Genomic DNA, 23,502 nt, shown 5'->3' with positions numbered 1-23,502 from the left:
GTGAAACAGCCGACCCGGCTGGCTGAACACAACGCGGAGGATTCGGGTAATTTTATCACCGTGAAGTCGAACCACTGAGCAGCTTTCGTCGGGATGAACGGGGCCTCGCTTCCAACACTGTATCCACGTTTAAATGTACCGTCCTCGGGTACCGCTCCTCTAATGTCAGTGCAGACTAACCGGGAAGGAGCAGCCTCACTAGTGGAACCGAGGAAGTGATCTGTTTATTTCTGCGGGAGATTTCAACCACTATCTCCTTGAACTGCTTGAAAGGGAGTGGTCGGGGTAAAACGTGGATATAGGTTTGAGCCAAAGTCTGTAAGAGAAGCTGCAAATCCTCACATTTAAGACGCTGGAAGCAGGAAGTGATCGTCGAAATAATTGGCGCTTATTTTTCTTTCTGTGGTTTCATTTGGATTCAGTTCGTTCTTTAAGGAAAGACGCACACGGGACTGTGGTCACCTCAGATGACCTCCTCTTTCTTTCCTCTTCTTTACATTTGTGCCTTTATTTCCTCCTTTTTCTCACCATCTTCTCTCTCTGTCCCTTTTCTTTCTTATCCCTCCATTTCGGGCCAAAGCAGCTTCGGCTGGGCAGACGTCCCTCGCTGTCCCGCTGGAAGTCTGAGGGGGAGAAGAAAAAAAGGAGAAGCAGATTTCCAGTCGTGGCAGTGGGGGTATTTGATGACCAGATTAGTGGGTATTAGGCTCAACGGTATTCACTCAGGCATACACAGGGGCCACCGATTTGAATCCTCCCGAGTCGCCCCTCTTTTTCTTCCCGCTGGCCCTCCGCTGAATGGAGGCCGGGGTTACGTGGGGAAACAACCAGCCGGGTCCTCGGCGGAGGTCAGCTGAGGAGGCCCGTCCAGTCCTGCGCCGCCTCCTCTGGCCCGGGCCGGTGAATTATGCTGTCAGAGGGGAGATTTGTTTTGTAACAGTAGGAAAGAGGGCAACTACAGACAGAAGGGAGGTGTAAGGGGGCAGATTGAGGAGGGTGGGGTGGCTGGGTGGAGGGGGGGGGGGTATGCAGAGCAACAGAGAAAAGAAGAGGGTGGGTGGGGGGGTTTCAATGGGAGAAGGGGCGGGGGGGCATTTAAGCGTGACGCACGATGGCACTGCGATTTGTCCCAGTGGCGGCGGCGGTGAGGAGGAGAGGACGCTGTCACACTGAGAAGCTGGAGCAGAAGTGTGGGAGCGCAGTGTGTTCGGGTGGAGGGACACACACACACACACACACACACACACACACACACACACACACACAGTAACACAGTAACACACATTCTTCCTGTGACACCGCGAGGTTGGAGGCCTCGCAGAGCGATGGAGTGCAGGTTAAGCAGCACTCCTGCCTTCATTAGTCTTCGTTAACACCCCCCAGCCTCGTTAGGCACTCCACCCTCCTCCTCCTCCTCCTCCTCCTCCTCCTCCTCCTCCTCCTCCTCCCACTCTGTGTCCCCCCATCACTGTTCTCAGGCCTCGGTTCCCCTCACACACTGTAAAAAACAACCGTCCCAACAAGTCTCTTGGTCTTCAGTTTCATTACCGTCGTTGATCAGTTGTTGAACGTGAAGTTGTGTTTCCTCGTCTGGTCACGGCAGCTGTGTCACCGCCATGAAGGCTCGCCGCTACCCCTAAACATGGCGGTACACATGTTTCCACCTGCAAATCTAAAAATGTGTCCGCTGACTGTTTGTAATGTGGATGCAGCTAAAAGTGTTGAGATCCTGACCCGTGATGCGTGGTGGAAGTCTCGGTCGGGAGGGAGGGAGGTCAGACCGTCGCTGAAACTTTTCCTCTTTGAATTTATTAAGACATTAACTACAACAACACAAAATGGTGCGAGTTTCAGCTTCATCGGCAGTAAACAGCAGCAGCTGTCTGGTTCTCACTGCCGGAGACGGACGCTGTTTTTCAGGGCACTTAATGACTGTTCATTGTATAATTTCTGCATTGTTTCCTCACATAATTTGCCAAAGATGCTAAATGCTACCATGATGCTGATGTTTGATCCTGTAACGTTGCTTTGTGGGTTAAAGTGTTGGACTTTTCTCTTTTACTTGCTGAGTGAAGCATCTGTTCAGCTGTCAGACCGTCACTCTGCTGTCCTCGCTGTCACACAGACATCACCTCACCTTTGTTACAGCTCTGTTAATACCTGCAGGTGGATCAGAGGTGGAATGAAACTGCCCTCCATTGCTCCTCTGGGACTTTCAGACAGACGGAGAGGCAGATTAACAGCTGTCCACCTTAAAAAACCAAGCTCATGACGCTCTACCTGCATGTCTGATGTCGGTTTTGCACATTAAGAACTCGGTTATCAATAATACATAATATAGTCTGGTTTGACTTTCAAAATAAAGTTTGCTAACAAACACTTTGCACAGTGAGACATATTCTGACTTGTGGACGTTGTTAAACAGTCGCAGTTTGGTCAGAGTTGGCAACGGACTTCCTGTCTGGCTCGAGCCGCTCATGCGTGCAGATTGACGAGGCTTCCATCGCAAATAGATTTGGCGAGAACTCTCCGTGGAGCAGAGCGGAAAGATGCATCCTGGGACGCTGCTGAAACGTGTCGTGATCCCGCAGCTGGAAACATGAAGATTATCTAGAACCGCCACGATCGGCTCTGACAACTGTATCACAGCTGTAACAAAAAACTGCCGCGTGTTGCTTGTGGAAATGTTGAGACTGAACCAGCAAGTAAATGTTTTAAATGCTTGTCAGGGGTTATGCTGGGCTGAGACATATTTGCGTGACTTACCAGGCAGTCAGACTTCCTCGCTCACTTTCCTCCACACCAGTTCCTGTCTCGGTCAGAGTAGATGTGTTATTTTACAGCTCTTGGTGTTCGCAAACAGCCACAATTAGTGATTATCATCCTCTCCTCCATCAGTTGTAACAAACCTGATGGAGGTTAGCATGTAAATCTTAAGCGTCCAGGTGATGAAGCTCATTGTTTTTGATGAGCTGTTTTCCCTCCCAGACACACTGCGTCAGACTTCTTTACGTTTAGAAGGAACAACATATTTGAATGTTTTATGCCTGAACCCCGTCGATGTTCTCACGACGTTCATTAAGTTTGAAGTTGTTTTGTTTTTGCAGTGTGTTTCCTGGTGGTGAGATCTCTTTTCTCTTTTGTCACTCTTCAATCTTCTCTCACTTTTTATTCCTTTTTTCCTCTGCTCAGCTCTTAATCTCTCATTTTCTCCCGTCCTTTCACCTCCTCTCTGCTCGCTGCTGCACATCTTCTCTCACCCTGTTGTCCCACATTTCTCCCCTTTTTCGAGCCTCATGCCTTCATCCCTCTACTGTCTTCCCCCACTCCTCCTCCTCCTCCTCCTCCTTTTTCCCCCTTAACGTTTTTTAATCCCCCTCATTTGTCTCCTCTCTGGTTTCGGGGTGGGTGAGGTATGAGGGGTGTCGGGTGTGTTTTTTTTTTTTCTGGTTAGCCAACCATCTTGTCTCTGCTGGTGTCCGCCTGGTGTTCTGCCACCACTGTCACTCACCCCCCTTCCTCCTCCTTCTCCACCTCCTCGTCCACCTCCTCCTCCTCTGTGCCCACCGCCGCTCTGGACGCTGTAATGGATGACGGGGCAGATCCGGGTGGCCCACGGCGCCTCTGAAAAGGAGGGGCCACTCACACCGGGGCCCATTGCAGCGGAGAACAAGTGCAGCCCCCCGTAGAGTAGCTGGTGGAGAGCCATTTGATTTGTCCTCCACTTTTCTCCCTGTTCTCTCCACCCCTCAGCTGCCTGCGAGTGTGTGGTCTCTCTTCGATCCTGGACGTTCGATGGCCCTCGTCTCTCGAACCGATGAATGCGAACTGCCCCGAAATCTGACGCAGAAAAAGGCCGGCGATAAAAGGTCTGCGTGGAGGACGCGGGTTGGTCAAAGTCCTCTTCACTAAAAGGGCCGATTCACTGCTATTCTCCCCCATTCAGCGGCGGGTGGAGGGGATCTAAGCAGGTGAATGCGGAGACGCTTTAGGCAGATGTTGCCGTGCACAAAAGGATTCGATGGGCCTCAACAAGGCTTTTCAAGTATTTACAGAACATTTACATTTACATTTCAGACATTAGTCTGATCCTCTTATCCAGATCAGCCTCCATTGAGTGCAGGAGGAGAATGAGCTTAAATTCCTCGATCAGCGACATTACAAGCTAACAGTAGTGGGGGGTCGAGCTGTGCAGCACCATGTCAGGGCTCCCGAGGCTCCGGAGAGGTGAGAGAAGAAGAAAAAAAGAGCAGAAAGAGACACAGATATGTTGCTTTTCTTACAAAAATGTGAACGACGGGAAGAACAAGTGGATTTCACACGGATTTAATGGATGTTTTGGCCACTTAGGGCGTAAAAACAGACCAAGGAACAGACTCTGACAGATGGTTATTTACACGAGACGTGAAGCAACATGATTATGCGTTCAAAGTTATGTTGGTGTCCATGTAGTGTGTACTGTAGTGAATGTTCCGCTTTCTTCACCAGCTGATCTCGTACTGTGTAACATCTGCTGGTTTGAAAACTGCCGCGTGTTGCTTGTGAAAATGTTGATACTGAACCAACAAGTACATGTTTTAAATGCTTGTCAGGGGTTATGCTGGGCTGAGACATATTTGCGTGACTTACCAGGCAGTCAGACTTCCTCGCTCACTTTCCTCTGCACCAGTTCCCGTCTCTGTCAGAGTAGATGTGTAATTTTAAAGCTCTTGGTGTTCGCAAACAGCCACAATTAGTGATTATTATCCTCTCCTCCATCAGCGACGTTAACGTTATGACACGACGCGGCTTCACACAGAATCCTCTCTTGAGTTAAATATTTTCCAGCCGTGCAAATTTGCATGTTGGCATCATTCCCGCCACCAACGCAAAGAAATGCAAATGTATCTTTTCGTCAACTACAACAAAGTAATTTGCATCGCATCTGTTCGGAAGTTTGCTGATTTAAACATCCAGTTTGTGACTGTTGTGGTGAACATCACAGTAATTTGGTTTTCTAGTAGAGAAAACTGGAAAGTTTGATTTTAGCAGATAAAAGAGAGTAACAGAGACCGAAAAGCAGTTTCTGCAGACTTCACTTTGACCAAAAAGTTTGGATAGAATGTTTCAGGTGTGTCAGTTCTGAAGGTAAACACCTGTAGAGGTCAGCTGTCTGTTTGACCTGCAGTTTCCGACTCGTGCAGCTCAGAGCAGATGTTTCCCCCCAGAGAGAGGCCTCAGGTCGTGTTGACACACCTGAGCTGTTGAACACAGATTAGAAGAATTCCACCCATGAGGCATGTTGAAGCTGTGAAAGGTTAATCCTGTCGGTCTGTGAAGTATCAGACAATTACAGCAGTTACATCTAAGTGGAAGCAGGTGAGGAAGTCTTCACATCGTCACTGAAAACAGCTGAAGTTGATTCTGGGATGAAACTGAAGCTGATGGCTGTCAGATGTGCTGTCGGACCCTCAGGTCAGCAAAGATCAAATCGTTTGGTCATTAAATCATTTTACTGATCGTCCCACAACATACAGAAATCTTAAATGCTGTTGAAATGTTGTACAGTCTCGCTGAGGCTGGATGAAGAGTGAAGTCAAGGTCTTTAAGGTTCAGGAAAAGTCATGAATATCTTCTGCTAGATGTCGGGGTGTTAAATCACAAGTGTCATCAAGATACATTATCAATTCGTTTTGATTCAGGGCCCTGCGATCAATATGAGATGATTTTCAACTCACAAAATGCAACTAAAATGTGATTAGACAGTTTTATTTCTGAACTCGTCAGTGGAAATATTATTTTCTCAGCGGGTTCCAGATGTTTAAATGTAAAACAGTCTGTTGTGTTTGATAAAAACAAAGCTCTGTTTGGAAAAACATGCCAGGGGAATTTCAAAATAAAGGCGTAACCTAACGATGGTGGCGATATGAATCGATGTTCTCACTTTTCATCGACGCTGTTGGATCTGGATCGATGTATCGTTGCGACCCGACAACAGAGTTTTACTAAACAGGTGGTAAAAGTGGTGTGAAGACTGATGAATGTCCTCAGTGATCACCTGAGTGCTGTGGAAGGTAAACAATATTGTTTCCTATGATTCAGAATCGATCCACAAATGTCAAAATCAATTTTTCTAAATGTTGATTCAGTTTCAGTTTCAGTTCAGTTTCAGTTTATTTATTTATTCATACATAGCTGTCGTGATGTTGATGGTAGTTCAGCTCCGGGACATGTTACCTTCTAGTTCGTCTTCAGTTGATGACTGACACCAGCTGACCGACACACGGCAGCATTAAACAACTTAGTTCAACTCTGCGGTGAAGAAAATAACTCAACCTACAAACTCTCCTTCTGCTCAGCGCCTCGTACGACGAGTCTGCTCACACTGCTGGACTTCTGTCGTTGACGACACATTTATAAAATGCAGATCATTTATCTGAACTTCCAGTCGTCTCATATTATATTTCCACAGATTAAAGACACCACTGAATGCACATTTTCTCATCATCGTGTTGTTGTGATGTTGCTCGACTCAGACGCAGAACGTTCATGCATGTTGTCGCCGCTCGTTAGCTCTCGTTTTTGTTTGGCCCAAATTTTTAAAAAAAATCCTCCTGCGAGTCCGTCTGTGCCGGCAGCAGACGGATGTTTCCACGTCTCTTCCTGTTAGCATCCGGTTGACTGGTACTGCAGCCCAGAGTGGGTTTACTGGGAGGACTGGAGGTGGGACGGGAGGCAGCTGGCGGTGGAGGTGAACAGCAGGAGGTCGGCACTAAAAGGCTCCGACAGATCTGCTGCATCTGGAGCGCCAGGAGCTGATTTAGACGAGATATTTTTAGGGACAAAGTACAGTAACAGTTCACCTCAATACCAGACTGCATGTTTTCAAGGTGAGGAGTAAAATATATTTATACATTATCTGGTGTTTCATTCACACAATCACTCACGTCAACGTAAATGTTTGATATTTGAAGTGAAACGATCCCACATCATGTGTTTGTTGTCTCAGATCAACATTAATCACACGGCACTCGCTCATCTTGAATTGATTTGAAGATTATTTAAATCTGTGCTTGAATTTTACGCTTAAAAAGCTTCAAGAACCCTTCGATGCATATTAGGAGTCGACCTTTACAGCTTTTTGAGGGTAAATACAGATTATTAGCAATCAGGGAGACTGAAAACTGATTTTTGGGAACATTTAATAAAATGTATTGAGTATTTCCATTTTTCTGCTACTTTCTCCTCTCCACAACATTTATTTACTAAATATTGTTACTAGCTACTCTGTTGGCTGATAATCGTTCTATACCTCGTATAGAGAAAGTTAAACTGTTTTATATACCCAGAGAAATAATTCAGGTGTGATGATGAAGCCTGGACAGTTTTGGTTGAGGAACCTTGAATGTGTTTGAACTTCATTCTTTAAAAATCTGTTGTAAGTATGACACAAAAATAATGTTTTCCCATGAATTTAATTTAGATGAGTTCAAACAAAAATCTAAATCCAAGCACTGCACGATGTTGAGATATCGTCAGCGACCATCTTTTCTCCGGCCTCCACCTACAAACCATCAAACACAATAATCTCATAATGAAATAGATAAAATGTGTGTTACGTTCGGAGAACAATGAGGATTAAACCGCCGCCCTCACTGCGTTACTTTACAGAAGTGTGTCAAGGTTACCGGAGGACAAAGTGTAGAATCCATAATTTCCTCTGCGTCGCCCCCCCGCCGCTCGTTTCAATTAGGTCATTCCTCAAAATAGTCGTTTGTCCCCCCGAGGCTCCGTCACAAAGTGTCTGCCTGCTAATGAGCTGCTGATCGTGCCGATGATGTTCGCCGGCTCGGATTCACGCAGGTGAAAAAAGCAATTAGTGTTTGGCTGCTCCTGCTGCGACCTGTCACGCTGACATCATCTGGAGGCGGGGCCTCCTGCTGAGAGACAGGTGAAGGGCTGTCAGGACGGAGCGAGACACTTTAAATGGACCAGACTCGGTCCAATCAACAGGATCCATGTTGGTGGAGTCGGCCGGGCGCTGTGGATATTTATTTATTTTTCTAATTGATCATTTTTAAACACACGGTGAAGTAATGTTGAATCTCCTCCTTACTTTGTATAGATCCACTTTATAAAGCAGCACAGGTGATTCTTTAAATTTTTTTACATCTCACTCTGCTGTTAACGAGTTGCTCTTGTGCTTTCTCTCACGGTTGGTTTGTAAAACACTGAGTCCATCAGGTGTTAGATGGATTTCCTTCCTTCCCTCCAGGTCGACTTTGGTTTCAGTTTGTTTCTGCTGCTCAGACTTCATGTGAACAGTCTCCACAGATCCTCGTGTCGCTGCTTCTGACTGGTTGGTTATCTTGACTGAAATAGGCTGAAAACACATCGCGTTAAACACCATTTCAAAATGTAGCTCGTTTGCTGCCGGCTCAGTCATTTCAAGGTCAACACTGAACTGATTTAATTTGTTAGTTTGTGTTGAATGAGCTGAATTCTTTCACTTCATCTGACTTTGTTTTCTTGTTTGTGTGTCGTGTGCTGTTTACTCTGCATTTTGTAAAGCAGTTTGTCACCTTATTTTCTAAAGTGCTGAACAAAAAAAACCAAAACATCGATATATTATTATATCTATGAAGTCGCGGAGACCTGACAGTCGCTGCAGGTCATGGAGACTTCAGTCTGAGGCGGATGATTGTGTTGGTCTGAATGTGAGGATCAGAGAGGGTGAAGGTCTCAGAGAGGCAGGCGGAGCGTGTTGGTTCATCTCTGCTCTGCTGCTGATGTGTGAAACGCTTCATGTTGCCAGTGAAGGCCACACACAGAGAGCAAGGCATGCTGGGAAGGACAGAGCTCAGAGCGGTGATGCTCAGCTGAGTCCGACTGCGTCCTGCCGGAGCGTGAACGCACCGGACACACTCTGCAGACGGTCGCCGCCCTCTCAGTCCGTCTGCAGTGACGAGGAACGTGTGCTTCAGACACGATGTCGACTCTCAAAGTACCGGCTGCGTTTTTCATGATTAGCTGCTGATCGTAGCTTTGTCCTCGTCTCCGCCCAGAAGACAAAGCATGACAGAGACGCATAACGACAAAACATTAAAAAACTTATCAACACTAAGTCTCTGCAGCGATCCAGAAATCTTCCACGTCTTCACGCTTTCTTTTGCAGATATTCTGTAAAATTCTGTTAAATTTGTGCTGAACTGGGATGGAAACATGGCAACAAATAGATTATTTGAGGTTTGATACAATTTAACTTCATCTTTTCAAGTCCACTCAAGTGAGGTGAAGAAAAAAAACATTTTAACAGGAACGATACAGATAATTATATAATATATGTAAAGTGTGTAGATGCAGGAGGACGACTGAGCAGGTGGTGACCTGGAGGAGGACACACAAGATAAACAGCAGGGAAACAGAGACGATCAGACTGAAGAGGAAACAGAAATACAGATACGAGGAGAAGAGAGGCAGCAGGAGCCAGGAGAGGAAGGTGGTCCATCAGAAGGGAGCCTGAATGAAAAGAGAGGAAGAGGAGGAGGAGGAAGAGGAGGAGGAGGAGGAGGAGGAGGAGAGAAGACGGTGAGAGAGAGACACAGCTTTCAGCTTGAGGGGATGGAAAACAAAAAAAACAAAAGTTAGAGAAATTCAGAACAAACAGATTGTTTCTCGCCGGCAGGACAACGTTAATGTTTTTTATGGAGAGAAAACTGTTCTACAAACTGTTCAGTTAGTTTTCATGTTTTATTTTATTATTTTCTACACTTTTTCATGCTTAAAGTCACATAAATGAAAAGCACTAATCAAGCTCAAAGGAAGACACACTGCAGTCATAACGTGTGAAACTTGAATCATCCACCACCATAAACACCATCATGAGTTATTTATAGCGCTGGTAAAACAGGCCTCGCTTTAAAATTCGAGCCTCGACCGGTCAGTATCTGAGGATTTGTTCAGTGTTTACTGACTGTTTTCCCCAGTTGGCAGCTCAGAAATCCTACATGACCTGAATGCAGCATCGGCTCTCGGACGAGCTGCATAAATAATCTTTGAACGAGACGCGAGTTCCTCCAGACATCATCAGGAGCATCAGGCCCGTCTGAAGCCGGCGCTGACGGGAAAACCAACCCGTCAAAAGTTTATGATAAAAGTACGAGGCCACACACACACACACACACACACACACACTTCCTCTCTCATTGTATTTCCTGTGGGATACAGCGTTGGCACTCTCATTGGTCCTTTCAGCTCCGGTGTTTAATTAAGTCGTCTTCTGTTAGAGAAGCTTTCCTCTGGGCCTCTGACAAACTGTTTCGTCACCGTGTGTACGATCAGATTAGAAACACGTCTGCTGGAACCGAAGCAGCGCCGCTTGGAACAGACGCTTCCAACATGAGGAAATCCGGGTGACGAAGGAAACTCGCTGCCCCTTCTCGCTGCTGATCAGGTATTCAGGATGGAAACCTGCAGAAACTCGCGGACCATCGGAAACCAGTTCATGACCCACCAGAGAACAGAACCGGTGGACACAGATTGATATCAGGACTGGAGTAGAGGATCTCTTCTGTACGGTGGCCTTTCTCAGGACAGGCGCCTCTTTCATGCGCCTTCGCTGCCGTGTTAAAACGAGCCGTTCAGCACATCAGTCACCAACATCTGTAGCCGATCGTTTTCCCTTTTCCAGCGACGTCTGGGAGGGTCGCCGGGTTGCACTGGAGACAAGTTATTCCAGTGCATTACTGTGCAAAGTGTACTTCTTCTAATCCTGTGGTTTGAAACACCTTTTGTCTGTTTGTTGTTGTGTTTAAAACACTAAAATGTATAATTGTGGTTGCACATGATTCTGTAATTACCACCAGACCAGACTGTGACCCTCTGATGTCGCTGATGCTCGATAGACGCGTACCAGTGATGTTCCAGCTGGTTTTAATTATAAATACTGTAGAACAAAAGCTGATGAGACGCTGCTGATATCCGTGTCCAGACTGAACTCACCAGCTCCCGACACACAAGCAGCCCAGTTGGATGATGCGAGGGCTATCATGTTCGACGCCGTGCTGCCGTCCAGACGGCCTGAATGAATGAGCCTGTGTCCGCAAGCTGAGCGATTGTGTAACCGCTCAGTTTCCCTCCGACAGCAGCGACTGTGCAGCCGGTGTGACGAGCTGCTGTCGTTACAGCAAGTTTCACATTTTGGATAATTCAGGTTGAGAGTTGTAGTGTGAGCTGTGGAGGTGCTGGAAGGTGGATGTTGGATACCTGTTCCCCTTGATAACCAGCTGTTTGTCTGTTATACTGATGCCTCCGTATGACCGATAATCAAACAAGACCATCAGCAAGAAGAGCTGTTTTTTACGGTCAAGCCAACATCGTTAAATGCTCTTCTTCTTCTTCTTCTTCTTCTGACAACCTTAGTGAAAACGCTGGACCACGTGTGCCAAAATCCTGACAAACTCATGTTGTTTTATTCACAAATGACATCTAAAGGCACATGAACCTCTGGATGCCACGGTGGGAGCACGTTGGATTAACAACAGTTGAAGTTTACATACACTCCGCTGCTCTGTTCTCTGATTGATGCAGCCACGAGCCGCATGCTTCATTCATTTAGTGCTTTTTGATGTTATACATCTTTATTTACGTTCTGCTCTGCAGAGGCTCACATGTAGAGCCGAGCCGCTGGCTGACAGCGAAGGTTTAAAATAAATAGAATGTCTCTGGGATGGCTGTGTCGGAGCCGTACCTTTCTCAGGTTGCCGTTAAATCTTCCTCTTCCTGTAAACAAGTCGCTCTGAGTGGGAGCTCTTTGTCTAAACAGCCCGGCTGCTTCTGAGAGTTCAGAACCACCGGCTGTGGAGGTGACGGCCGGGCAGACGGACAGAGAGACGGACAAAGAGACGGACAAAGAGACGGACAGAGAGACGGACAGAGAGACGGACTGAGGCTGGCATACTGTGAACAGCGATCAGGTACCCAGCAGACATTAAGAAGCTGAACAGATGTTTGCTGTAAATACAACAAAGCGGAGACATCTGCAGTCGTCCACAGTTGTTTACGTGAAGTCAGGACCTGGACGATTTGTCTGATGAGCTTCCAAAACAGACTGAAACTGACAGAGAGCTGAGTGTCTGTATTTTCCTGCACGGTCTTTAGACTGTACTGATAAATGAAACATTACCCAGAAGTCTTCACATTGACTCAGGTGATGTCACTTGATGACATCTATCAGACTTCACGCAGCTCCCTCTGGTGACACAACTGTGACCTAAAGCGATTTCTGCAAAAAGTTTATTAATAATCCATATTTCGGTTGGCCTTACTATGTTTTAACTTCCCGGAAAAAATGTCTGTTTTTTGTCCCAAGTTTTCATTGAAAATGTGGATTTTGTTGCCACTCAAAAAGGTTTAAGATGTCTCGACTTTCTATCAAATATGTATCTGTATCTGTCACCACAAACACGGCTGGAGATCTCCCAACATCCTGCAAAGATATCGGTGCTTTTGTTACCACAAACACAGCTAAAAATTTACCCGAGGTCTCGTCTTGTCCTAGGATCTTGTTAAAAACACTAGTTTTGTCTCCACTGTGTCCAAGGTTAAATGAGAACCTCAGGACAAGTCCAGCTACGACTGTGGTGACTGAAAGTTGATCTATTTGTTGGGAAGTGGAGACGTCTCGAGCCTTGTTCGTGGTAACATACCCGGTGTTTTTAACGAGACCTCGACATCTAACAGGACTGATAAGCTGGTCGCAGCTGTACTGACAGACATGGACTTACAGAATTCATGACTCTGACAATAAAAAAAGTGAACTCCCTCCACAGCGTCTGTGTCGGCTGAAAACGACGTCAGCAACACACACACAGATATGAAATCCTGCTCCTGTTCAGAGAGGCTGCTGATGGACACTGAGCACAGTCAGATCCATTATTCATCCGCCCTCCCCCGAGACGGATCATTTGTTTCTGACCACAGATACAGGTCACACATGAGTGCATGAAAACACACACACACACACACACACACACACACACACACACACACACACACACACACACACACACAATGTTGTCAGGGAGCTGTTGGCTCTTATCACGGCTCAGTGCACTGATGCTGGTGTTGGAGGATGTGGACCAGAGACGTGACGCAGCAGTTAAAAGTTAAAGCTGTGACCACACACACACACACACACACACACACACACACACACACACACACACACACACACACACACACACACAGATATCCAGATGTCACCAAACAGCGGCGGTCATCGATTGCAGATGTTTAAACTCAGATCATGTTGTTTTTCTCAGAAGTTTAAAGTTGGACATGAAGACTTCCTGACTTCTCGAGACGTCTCAACATCCCGTTAATAAGATAAAGTTTATGTTGCCACAAACACAGCTGGACGTGTTCTGACTCATTTGCGGTCGAACACTGAGAACATCTCACTAATGTGCAAATCTTTCCACGTCTCTGTCGAGCGACTTCATGAAGATGATTTGCTTGCAGACCTCGCTCATGTTTTCAGCTCCTGCTGTCTGTTTTCTCGCCTTCATTCCTGGCGTGCTCATGTGGAATCATCCTCTCAGCAGCTCTGCTTCTTTCATGCTCGCTCCTCCTTTTAAGGCTGATGGACTGTGCCGGTAGATAATCCACAGCTTTTTGTTCTTTGCCATTTATAGTTAAAAGAGAAAGATGAGAGCAGCTGATCGATGGAGAGAACTTCAACCCCGCTGCCTCTGTTCAGCTGATGAGTTTAGTTTCCCCGCAGCCGGTTCTCCCCTGAGTTTACACTTTGTTTTTAGGTAAAGCCGACATTTCATTTGTGTAATGCCCGCAGCGCTGTGACGAGGCGCTTTGATTTCCTGTTGGTGGTCTTGTAGTGGAGTGTCAGCTGTGTGTAAATCTAGCAGCAGCACTTTGATGAATCACTCGGCTGTCTGAGCCTCGAGCGCTGTTTCACCGCCGGGCAAAGCCCGTTTGGACGTGTTGCTGCAACTTGAACTAAAATACTTTCACACCTGGGAAGTGGAGCGAGGCTGCTTGAGCTAGGTGTCTTTGCAGAGTTGTGACACTGTGTTTGGATAGTTCAGGTCTTGTATGAGGTACTAATCAGTGTATTACCTGCAGTGAGCTGCACGCTGCGCCGGCATTAAGCAGAGCGTTGTACCGAACCAGCATCAAGACGTGTCGGATCTAAAAAAAGTCAAACCTAGATAATATAAATCTGTTGAGGTGTAAGCTGTTGTTTTCAATGTTTTTGGTGCTTTTCTTCTGGAACTACATCCTCCAAACCGCACAACGTCTGTATTCCGACACACAGTATCTCATCCAACCCCACATCACAAGACCCGAACTATCACTTTGAGATTATCTTAGAGTTCAACTTCAAACCCTCTTTCTCTTAATCTCTGTTTTTCTAGTTTGTTTTCTGAAGCTGACTGATGATCTTTCCCACAGACGTCACATTAGGGAGTGTTTCCCCTCAGAGTCGCTGTCAGTAAGTGTCAGACTGAAGACACGTTATGTCTCAGGATATCCGTCTTCTGAGATAGTGCACGACGTGTATGAGGTGTGATCTGTCGGGTCCAGAGACACGACCATGCCTCAGCTCTTTGTTTACTGCTGGGAAGAGATTTAAACCTGCTTACTTCACAGTTCTCCTCCATCAGACGATGACAGGAAGTTTTATGACCAGCAGCAACTTTGATAAAACACCATCGTGGAGCCGGACTTGTGCAGAAGCTTCAGCGGACCTGATGTGACAGCACAGGTTTTCTGCTCAGTGTTGTCTCTCTCTCTGGTTCTGCTGACAGATCAGACCCGCGGTCAGACCTCTGAAGTGTAAAACAGTCCAGCTGTTCAGGCTCATTCACCGGCCTTACAGGCTCCCAGGCTGTGTTTCTGCCCTGAGCTCCGACTGACAGGCAGAATATAAATCACTGACCTGAACTTATCCTAAGAGCTTTATGAACTGCAGGATAACTGTGGCCTGACAACGCTGCTCGACTCAGCTGACGTCTGCTGCCTCGCTAGGATCACGCTGTTTTGAGAACAATGATATCAAACACAACCTACAGAACCTCTTCAGTGGTTTAGGTTTGAGGATATGGTGGACCAACGTTTTGGGTTTGGGCTAGAAAAACAACTTTCCATCACACCACACGTCATTTTTCCATTTAACGAGCTGCATAATTTATCATCTGTGAGCAGGAAGTTTCCCAGCCTTTGTAAAATAAACCAGTGTCTGCCTGGTAGGAAGGAAACCAACTGATGAAATTAATTAATTGGGGGGAAATGAGCGATTAAAGAGCTACATCCTACCAAACCACACCGGCGTGGAGCCACCAGGATGCTCCTTAAAGAAATAAAAGCACAGACTGTCCACAGATTAACCTGCAGTCCCCTTCCAGTCTGAGCGCTCGGTATTACAGAAACCACCCCCACCCCCTCCGCAGACCCTCGTCCTCCTGGCATCAGGGATTCGGGTGGATGTGGGGGGGGGGGGGTCGTCACACATTCTGGCGTGGGCACCAGTTCTCACCCCCACAGCCTGTGGACGTCCTGGCTCTCCCAGGACTCGGCTAATCCTCTTATTCAGCGTCCGGCTGGAGGCTGCGGGGCTCCCACAGACCGGAGCGCCGAGCCGGCCACTCTCCGCTGAATAAACACACTGACACAGTTGTGGTCTTTTTCTCTCCGTACAGCCGCTGAGCAAGAGTTCTTCCATACAATCTATTCTACTCATTCACTGTGTTCCAGTAGGACATAAGCATGAACCCCCCCTGCTTTCTGTCCTCAACCTGAATCACACCCCCTCCTCCTCCTCCTCCTCAGGCTCAATCACTTCCTCCTCTCCGTTCGCCTTAAAATCAGCTTTTCTCTCGTCGGCTCTTCTTGTACTTCAACAAAAACCTTTTTCCGTCCTGAATGCTCGTTGTATTCCTCCAACAACTCTGGATGGTAACAGCAACAGTCAGAGGAAGTTTTCGCTCTCAGGAGCGATAAACAGCAGCCGAGTCGTGCAGCGTCACATCATTTGGTGCTCATGACTCAAAGGTTCCTGGTCCCCGGACCACAGACCGGCGCTGGTCCGGAAAAAATTCACTATCGTATTTTCCTTGACAATCTCCTCTCTTAACGACCCCATCAACAAGTTATACAGAATTACGTTTTGAGATTATAAACAACTAGTTACATCTAGTGTACAGTATAGTCACAGCTGGTTGGTGGGGTTTAGGAAAACATTGTTAAAGTATTTAACCTCACAAACGACCACTGAAAATGTCCATCAGTGCTTCCTAAATCCTAAAATGGTGTCCTAGAATTTGTAGTTTTCTGTTCACAACCTCAAGATATTCAGTTTGCTGTCATAAAGAAGTAAAGAAACTAGAAAATATTCACGTTTAACGAGCTGGAAACAGACAATTTTGACTAAACTTCCAAAATATTTCCTGGTTTCTTTCCGTCTCTTTGACAGTAAACTCATTATTATTGGGTTGTGGAGAAAACAAGACGTTTGAGGACGTCATCCTGGGCTTCAGACAGCAAAGATCGATATTTGTCACTTACTCAAGTAAATAATCAACATATTAATCAATCATTGAACGTGGTCGCTTGTTACAAGCTTACAGGGTAAATGTTATAAAATGTGTTGATGATGAGTTCAGGAGTGAAGCTGCTGTGTAGTCTGCTGGTACGACAGCAGACTTCTGTATCTGTTGTCAGGTGGCAGCAGGGTGAACAGACTTTGGATCTGTTGGTTCTGAAAGCACACCGGTGAGGATCTAGGCTGACAGGGATGCTACATTTGCTCGGCTGTGCGCAGCTGAGGCTGATGAAATGTCATGAACAGATAACAATGTTAATCTAACGATGGCGCTCCAGGAAACGTCCGAGGATCTAACTTCTGAGGATTGTGAATGTCTGAAGATGGTCTGTTTGGTTTAGTTATAACTGTGATGTTTCTGTTGGTAAGGTTGAGTCTCTGAGGGTTGAACACATTAAACTTTTATAGTTAAATCATAGGTGAGTTGTTTGCTCTGAACTCTTCGTCCTCTGTCCGCCTCCCTTTGTGCAGCCGTAACGTTTCCGGTCTAACACGAGAACTCTGACAGACTCAGCAGGTGTTTTCTTTGTAGCGAGTGACACAAAAAGGTTTCCGACCCAACTCATGCGTCAGGCGTTGTCACAACGCCGGTGTGGTCTGTAACTGAAACCTGCGGCATCTGATGAGTGCATGTAGGACGAGTCGCATTTGTCCTGCAGCACAGAGCCGATCAGACGGGTCGGACAGAGTCACCGAGGTCTGATTACATCGGTGCCTCGAGGCTGCATTTAACCAACCTACCACAATGACTTCAAAACAGATAGTTAGTCCTTCTCCACACGTCTGAGCCACGTCTGCATTACACATAAACTACTGAACGTATTTCCATTTGACTCCAGTGGAGGATGAGTCTCAGCTCAGAGTAGACACAGTTAATTTATGGTGTGGATCCAAATAAATGGGACGGATCCAGGATTAGTTTTCTCACTTTTGTTCTTATATTCTTGTTGTTTGGCGTGTCGTTTGTCCCGAGTATAAGATACTGGAGGCTTGTTTTGATGTGCAGGTCAACATCATGTGAATGCAAAGAAAACTAGTTCTCAGAGATTTAAAAGTAAACCGAGTCCTCTGATGAATTCAGCCCTTAAATGTTCGGCTGATGTCAGGTCCAAACCGTTCCCTGGTTTCGTCTTTGTACGGTTCAGTCGATTGAAAAGTCACCTGGAGCGTTCAGATCGCTGCACATCGGAGCGCAAAGCAGTGACACGCGAGGTGGACGGCAGCCAGAGCACCGAGGAGGAAGATCGCTCAGACGGTGATCTTGTTTCGGACTGACGGAGGGAAAGAGGCTAAAACTACACGACACACACACACACTGTAATGGACCCGTGTTGATGTACTGTTCAGGGAGTGGACAGGTGTTTCGTGTCAGAGCTGCTGTTTACACTCTCTGGTTTCAATTTCCACCTGAACAGAAACGGAGCTTTCTGTCTGTCCAGACCCACCTGACCGCTCCGAGGTCACACAGGAAGTAACAGGAGGACGAGGTGGACGAGGAGGATGAGGAGGACGAAGAGGAGGGAGTCTCAGCGGACTTCTCTCCTTCACGTCCACCAGCTCCTTGAACCTCTGAGTTCTCAGCCAGGCGGCCAAGTACATCTGTAGGGATGACGATGTCGATCTGTCAGTCTGCAGCTGGCTAACAACACGTCCTCGCTTCACTGTGCAGGAAATGAAAGCTGCTTCTTGTTACTTGAACTTCTCACCTCTGACCTTTTTTAAACATGAGGTCGTGACCCCGCCACCGTCTGCGTGTTGGAGGTCAGTGATTAAGTGAATCGCAGCAGCAGAGCGAGGCGTCGAGACGAGGCTGGATTGTTTCTTTATCGCTGCTCTCTGAAGGAGACAAGCCGGCAGGAGCTGTAACGCAGCAGGAATGTGTTGCAGTAAATCACATGCAGTCTCTATGTATGGTCATGCAATGATTCATGGGAAAGTGGCGGGGAGCGAGTTTCTGCCCGGTCAGAAGGTTTAGTTCCACTTTGGCGCTCTGTCAGTCTTTTATCCCTCAAGAACTGAAGTTTGAGGTCTTCTCTGCTGGATGTAGATCATGTTAACACATTTAGATGTAAGGATTCAACTTTCTGCATCATCGTGTGATGTTTCGCTTCAGAACAAGACAAACTTTATTCTCTAAAAGGGAAAAACTGAGGCTGCAGATTGTTTCCCTGAGTTGAGTCTCACAGGCAGATCCTCAGCCTCCGAGTCACAGACGAAGACCAGAAACAGAGAGTTACAGATGTGCAGCAGAGTTCAAGTCAGTGAAAATACAAATACAACAATGTAAAAATCCTTCTAATGCAGCTTGCCTGCTCGCACGGCGCTCACATTACGCTTTACATCCTGTATGAACGTCTTCATGTTGAAGGTGCTGCGACGTCTTCTCTCTGCAGACCGGCAAACACGTAATCCTGGATTAGACCGCTATCATCCGGAGCTCAGAGGGAATGAACGCCGCACAGCAGGAGAGCTCATCTCCTAATTTACTGCGGACTGAGACTGAACCGATCAGGTCGGGACGGGAAATTTAATTTGGAGGAGGAGGAACTGAACACTCTTTTCTGTTTTCAGTTTGTAACGCTGAAGACATTTTGTTCTAATGCCGACATGAAGGATTCAAACAAACACACATGTTGGGTTTGTGTGTGCAGACCATGTGGACGAAAGTCAAACATGTTCAAAGTTCAAAGTCAGTCAGACTGGTTTGTTTGAATTTAACTGACTGGAAGATTAAACTGTGATGCGACGAACATCCAGATCTTGTGAGAGCAGACGGACCTCCTGATCCGTCCATCTGATGGGCTCAGTATTTATTTGTTGACGACAGAATCGGTTATGATCTGTGCTCATGTTTACTTCTGCCCAGAGGTGGGGAAAGTCCACATGTTCTGTCGTCAAGTAGAAGTACTGATCCAGCTTGTTTACTCCAGTAAAGTAATAGATTACAGGCTGTGACATGTACTCAGAGTATCAGAGTAAAAAGTCTCCCTCTGAAGGACATTTGTGCTCAAAGCTAACTGAAGCTCACGTCATAATAGAATTCAAATCAATCAATCAATCAGTAGGATTTGTCCCAGCTGTTCCTGAACGCACCACAAAGACAGTTGATTGTTGAGTCTCATTCCCAGGACGTCAAATAGACACATGTTGGGTTGGTAAAGCGTCCCGAGCAGCAACAAAGAGAGAAAATCAGAAACTCTCTGCAGATACGAGACACTAACACGCCTTTTCTCCACATTCCAGTCTCCCTCTCTGTCTGGTTACGGCTTCTTACGGCTTTATCTCGTCTGAAATCAGTCTTGTGATGTCGGGACGGCAGCGTGCGATGACCTCAAATGCATCAAACTGAAGTAACGAGCCTGTTTTAAGAATGAGAGGAGGAGAAAGTTCAGATATTTGTGTTCAGATGTTCAGAACAAACAGAGAAGTGAGCAGCGTTCACTGCCGCTGTGATCTGACGCCTGATCGTAGCCTCAGTTCAATTTCTTTTCAATACATTCCGAACATTGTTCTCAGTTCTGCGAGCGGCTGTGAACACACACACACCTCATCACGTCACTTCATTTCCTCTGTGTGTCATGTGACCTCCTGCTCTTTGTCTCTCGGCCGGCGCTCTGTTATGGTAATGAGGTGTTGTTCCCTCACGGCTCTACTTCATTAATGTGACAGATGCCTGGACAGCCGCCGGGATTAATGATGTCACCTCCTGACATCTCGCCACGCAGGGTCTCATTAGATACATGACTGAGAGTCTGAGTGAGTCCGAGTTAATCAGAACGGTCCAGAAGAACGGCGCAAGATCAGGAGGGATGTTGATGATGGAGTGGATGAAGCGTCATTAGATCATGCAGGAAAATGGCCGTACTGTCCACAGCTTTAGCCCAATCTGGCAAACAAGGTGTTGTTATTTGTCACCACACCTGTCTCTCTCTGTGGGGACACCCTGGTGACTTATGGGTGTTATTAAGAGGTATTACAGTATCTGAGCATTGTCCATACTGTCCTCATGGCGTCCCCTGTGAGGACAACAGCCTCAGTCTCTCTCCGAGTGTTAGAGTCACAGTTAAGTGCGTTCTCTGAGGGGAAGTTCAGTTATTTGAGTCGGCCATAAAGTGTCCAGAGAGGCTCCGGCTGCTGAGGAAGAGTCACTGAAGCGATATGTGTTGCGTTCGCTGCCACAGAGGAGGAATAAAGGGTCCTTTCTTTAACGTTACTTCAGTATCTTCCATCATTCCTCACTGCAGAGTCTTAAAAGTTAGTTAGCAGCTTCAAGAGCCTAAAACCAGAAGTCTCCAGGCTGCAGCTCTGCAAGAACAAATGTTAAGCTAAATACGTTTACGCATTGTTAAAACTTCTGGTTTCTTTATGGTGCAACTGTATGTTTCATCAGTGTTTCTCTGGGGACGATGTCGTCCTTCCACTGCAGGTTAAGGCACTAAAAACACTTAGTCAGGGTTCAGAAAACATCGCGACATAGCAATAAAGCAATAAAATGACTCTTTTGGTTGCCAAGAACATGGCTGGAGATTTAAAGGAGTGAAGAGAAATGATCCTGACTGGCAGTTCAGCAGAGGATGAAAATCCTTTGAGTCTGTCGCTGCAGTTTTCATGATTTCGGCCTGTTGGTGCATCTTCTCCTCATGTGTCTTCATATCACACATCCCCAGCTTCAGTCCAGCTGGAGATCCTCTTGTCATCTCTAGAAGTGAATAAAACATTAAATTGGCAACTCAGACTGATGTTAGAGAAGTGAGATGACCTGAACCTGTTGAGACAGTACAGAATTGAGATTGTAGTCTGCAGAATACAAAATGAAGTCGTTGCTCCTCGATTTCATATTGGACTGAAGGGTGTGGAACATTATGGCTGCCACTCGCCCAAACACGGGCTGAGGTGTGTCTTCTAAATATCATTAACACCAACCAGCATGGACCTGTTGCAGGTAGAGTTTGTGCTGTCGGCAGTAACAGCGGAGCAACATGTGGAGGTGTACAAATTAGGAACGAGGTGAAGAAGTCTTTACTGAAGCTGTTGGAAGCAGCTGAGACTTTAAACCATGAAGGTTTTTACACGAAGCAAACGAAATACAAACTCAACATGACAGAAGAGGTGACTCACTGTTGTGTTGTGTTGTGTTGTGTTGTGTTGTGTTGTGTTGTGTTGCTTCAGTGCAGCAGCCTGCAGCAGTTTTCAGCTGCTGGGTGGGTTAAAGTGTGTTGTTGGTTTTTTTGTAGTTTTTTTCTGGCAGCTGTTCAGTGGAACCTCAGCAGTGACTCGGTGTCAGACAAGAAATCAAATGAAATGGAAACAGTTGTAACACATCGACAGTCGAGCTATAAAATCTATTAAAGTCCAACCAGCGAATGAATCTGTCAGCTCAGGTGATTAAAAGGACGATTGTTCTGTTTTACAATCTGTCCTGTGTGATCTGAGAACAAGACGACAGCTTGAAGCTCGTCAGTTCACACCTGGGATTAATAAATGTATCTCAGGTGACCAATGCAACAAGTCTCAAAATGTAGCTCAAAAGTACGACACGCTTTAGAGACAAAAGCAGGCTGGTGCAACAATGCTGCGACCTTTTTGCCAGGAAAGAAACGACTGAATGTTTTGTGTTTAATGCAGAATTAACAAGAAGGCACCAGTGATTTTGAATCTGTCGTAGCCGTTTCACAAAGTTTGTGAAGTTTCTCCTCATGCAACAAATCTTAAAATCCTGTAATTTGTTAAAGGTGTCTGGTGATTTTGTGTTCACAAACATCTGCTGCTGACTTTGACAGGTTGATGGTGTTTTATCAGTGTTGTTGTGGCTTCTTCCTCTTCTTCTTCTTCTACTTCTACTTCTTCTTCCTCTTGGTATTGTTTTTGTTGTTGTTCTTCTTCTCTTTTCCTTGTTGTTGGTGGTGGTGTTCTTCTCCTTCTTCTTCTTCTCTTTCTTGTTGTTGATGTTGGTGGTGGTGGTGTCCTTCTTTTCTTCTCTTCTTCTTCCTATCTTCCTTGTTGTTGTTGTTTTTCCTCTTCTTCTTCTTCTTCTTCTTCTTCTTCTCTTTCTTGTTCTTCCTCTTGTTCTTCTTCTTCTTCTTCTCCTTCTTCTCCTTCTTCTTCTCCTTCTTCTCCTTCTTCTTCTCCTTCCTAAAGCGACTCAGCAGATGAATGAGTTCAGCCTCCATTACTTCCCTGTATGTTTTCTCACGGTCTCCTGTGTCTCTCTTGTCTTGCAGCTGAGGGATATGCATACAGGAATCAGCGCAAGTTCTCAGAAGACATCGACTGGTCGTACGCAGGTGAGTCTCACAGCCGCCTCCGCTCGTCAAGAAGTGAACATGACGATCCTATTCCTGCTCCCAGATGATGAACCCTCTGACCCCCTCATGACCTCATTACCTTCAGACTCAACTTGACTTTTTTTAGCTTCTGTTGTGGCGCTAAGAAAAGATGAATCAGGATCATGTCCCGAGAAGTCAGAGTCAGAAAAGGTAGAAATAAGATGCACATTATAGTTATCGCACTAAACATAATAGAATATGATGAGTAGGTTCAGATCTGGAGGGTTTCTGCTCACTGGCAAACATCAAACTCACAGAAACTCTTCAGACTCGGTTTGATCTGGTTTGAAGTCGCGGATCAGGAGAATGCAGAATCACATGAGTCCAATTTCACCCACTTTAGTCTCATTTTAAGGATTTGCATGTGAATATAAACACACACACACACACAGTTTGTTTGATCTTCATCAGAGGAAGTGTTTTCAGAGAGCTCGACAGATTTAATAAAAAAAAAAAGGTCATTTCTCCTCTGATCAGATTAATATCACAGGACGAGTTGTAACAACTGTTGGTGGTTTGTAGACTTTGATATTTTATTTGAAGCAGCTTGTAAACACACAGACTGTCAGACCGATG

At 46.1% G+C, this 23,502-nt stretch overlaps 1 protein-coding gene across 5 annotated transcripts in view; it reads left to right on the top strand.

Moving 5' to 3' along the window:
- The window catches only part of ptprz1a (protein tyrosine phosphatase receptor type Z1a), a 74,494-nt gene that overhangs the window by 3,910 nt on the left and 47,082 nt on the right, over nt 1-23,502 (top strand). For all 5 annotated transcript variants that reach the window (XM_030425809.1, XM_030425808.1, XM_030425812.1 and 2 more), the window contains exon 2: nt 22,822-22,884. In XM_030425809.1, the coding sequence (XP_030281669.1) occupies nt 22,822-22,884 (63 nt within the window). The remainder of the gene's footprint in view (nt 1-22,821; nt 22,885-23,502) is intronic.

Source organism: Sparus aurata, chromosome 8 (genome assembly GCF_900880675.1).
Source record: "Sparus aurata chromosome 8, fSpaAur1.1, whole genome shotgun sequence".
Lineage (NCBI taxonomy): Eukaryota > Metazoa > Chordata > Actinopteri > Spariformes > Sparidae > Sparus > Sparus aurata.
This window is presented reverse-complemented; position numbering and strand designations above follow the sequence as displayed.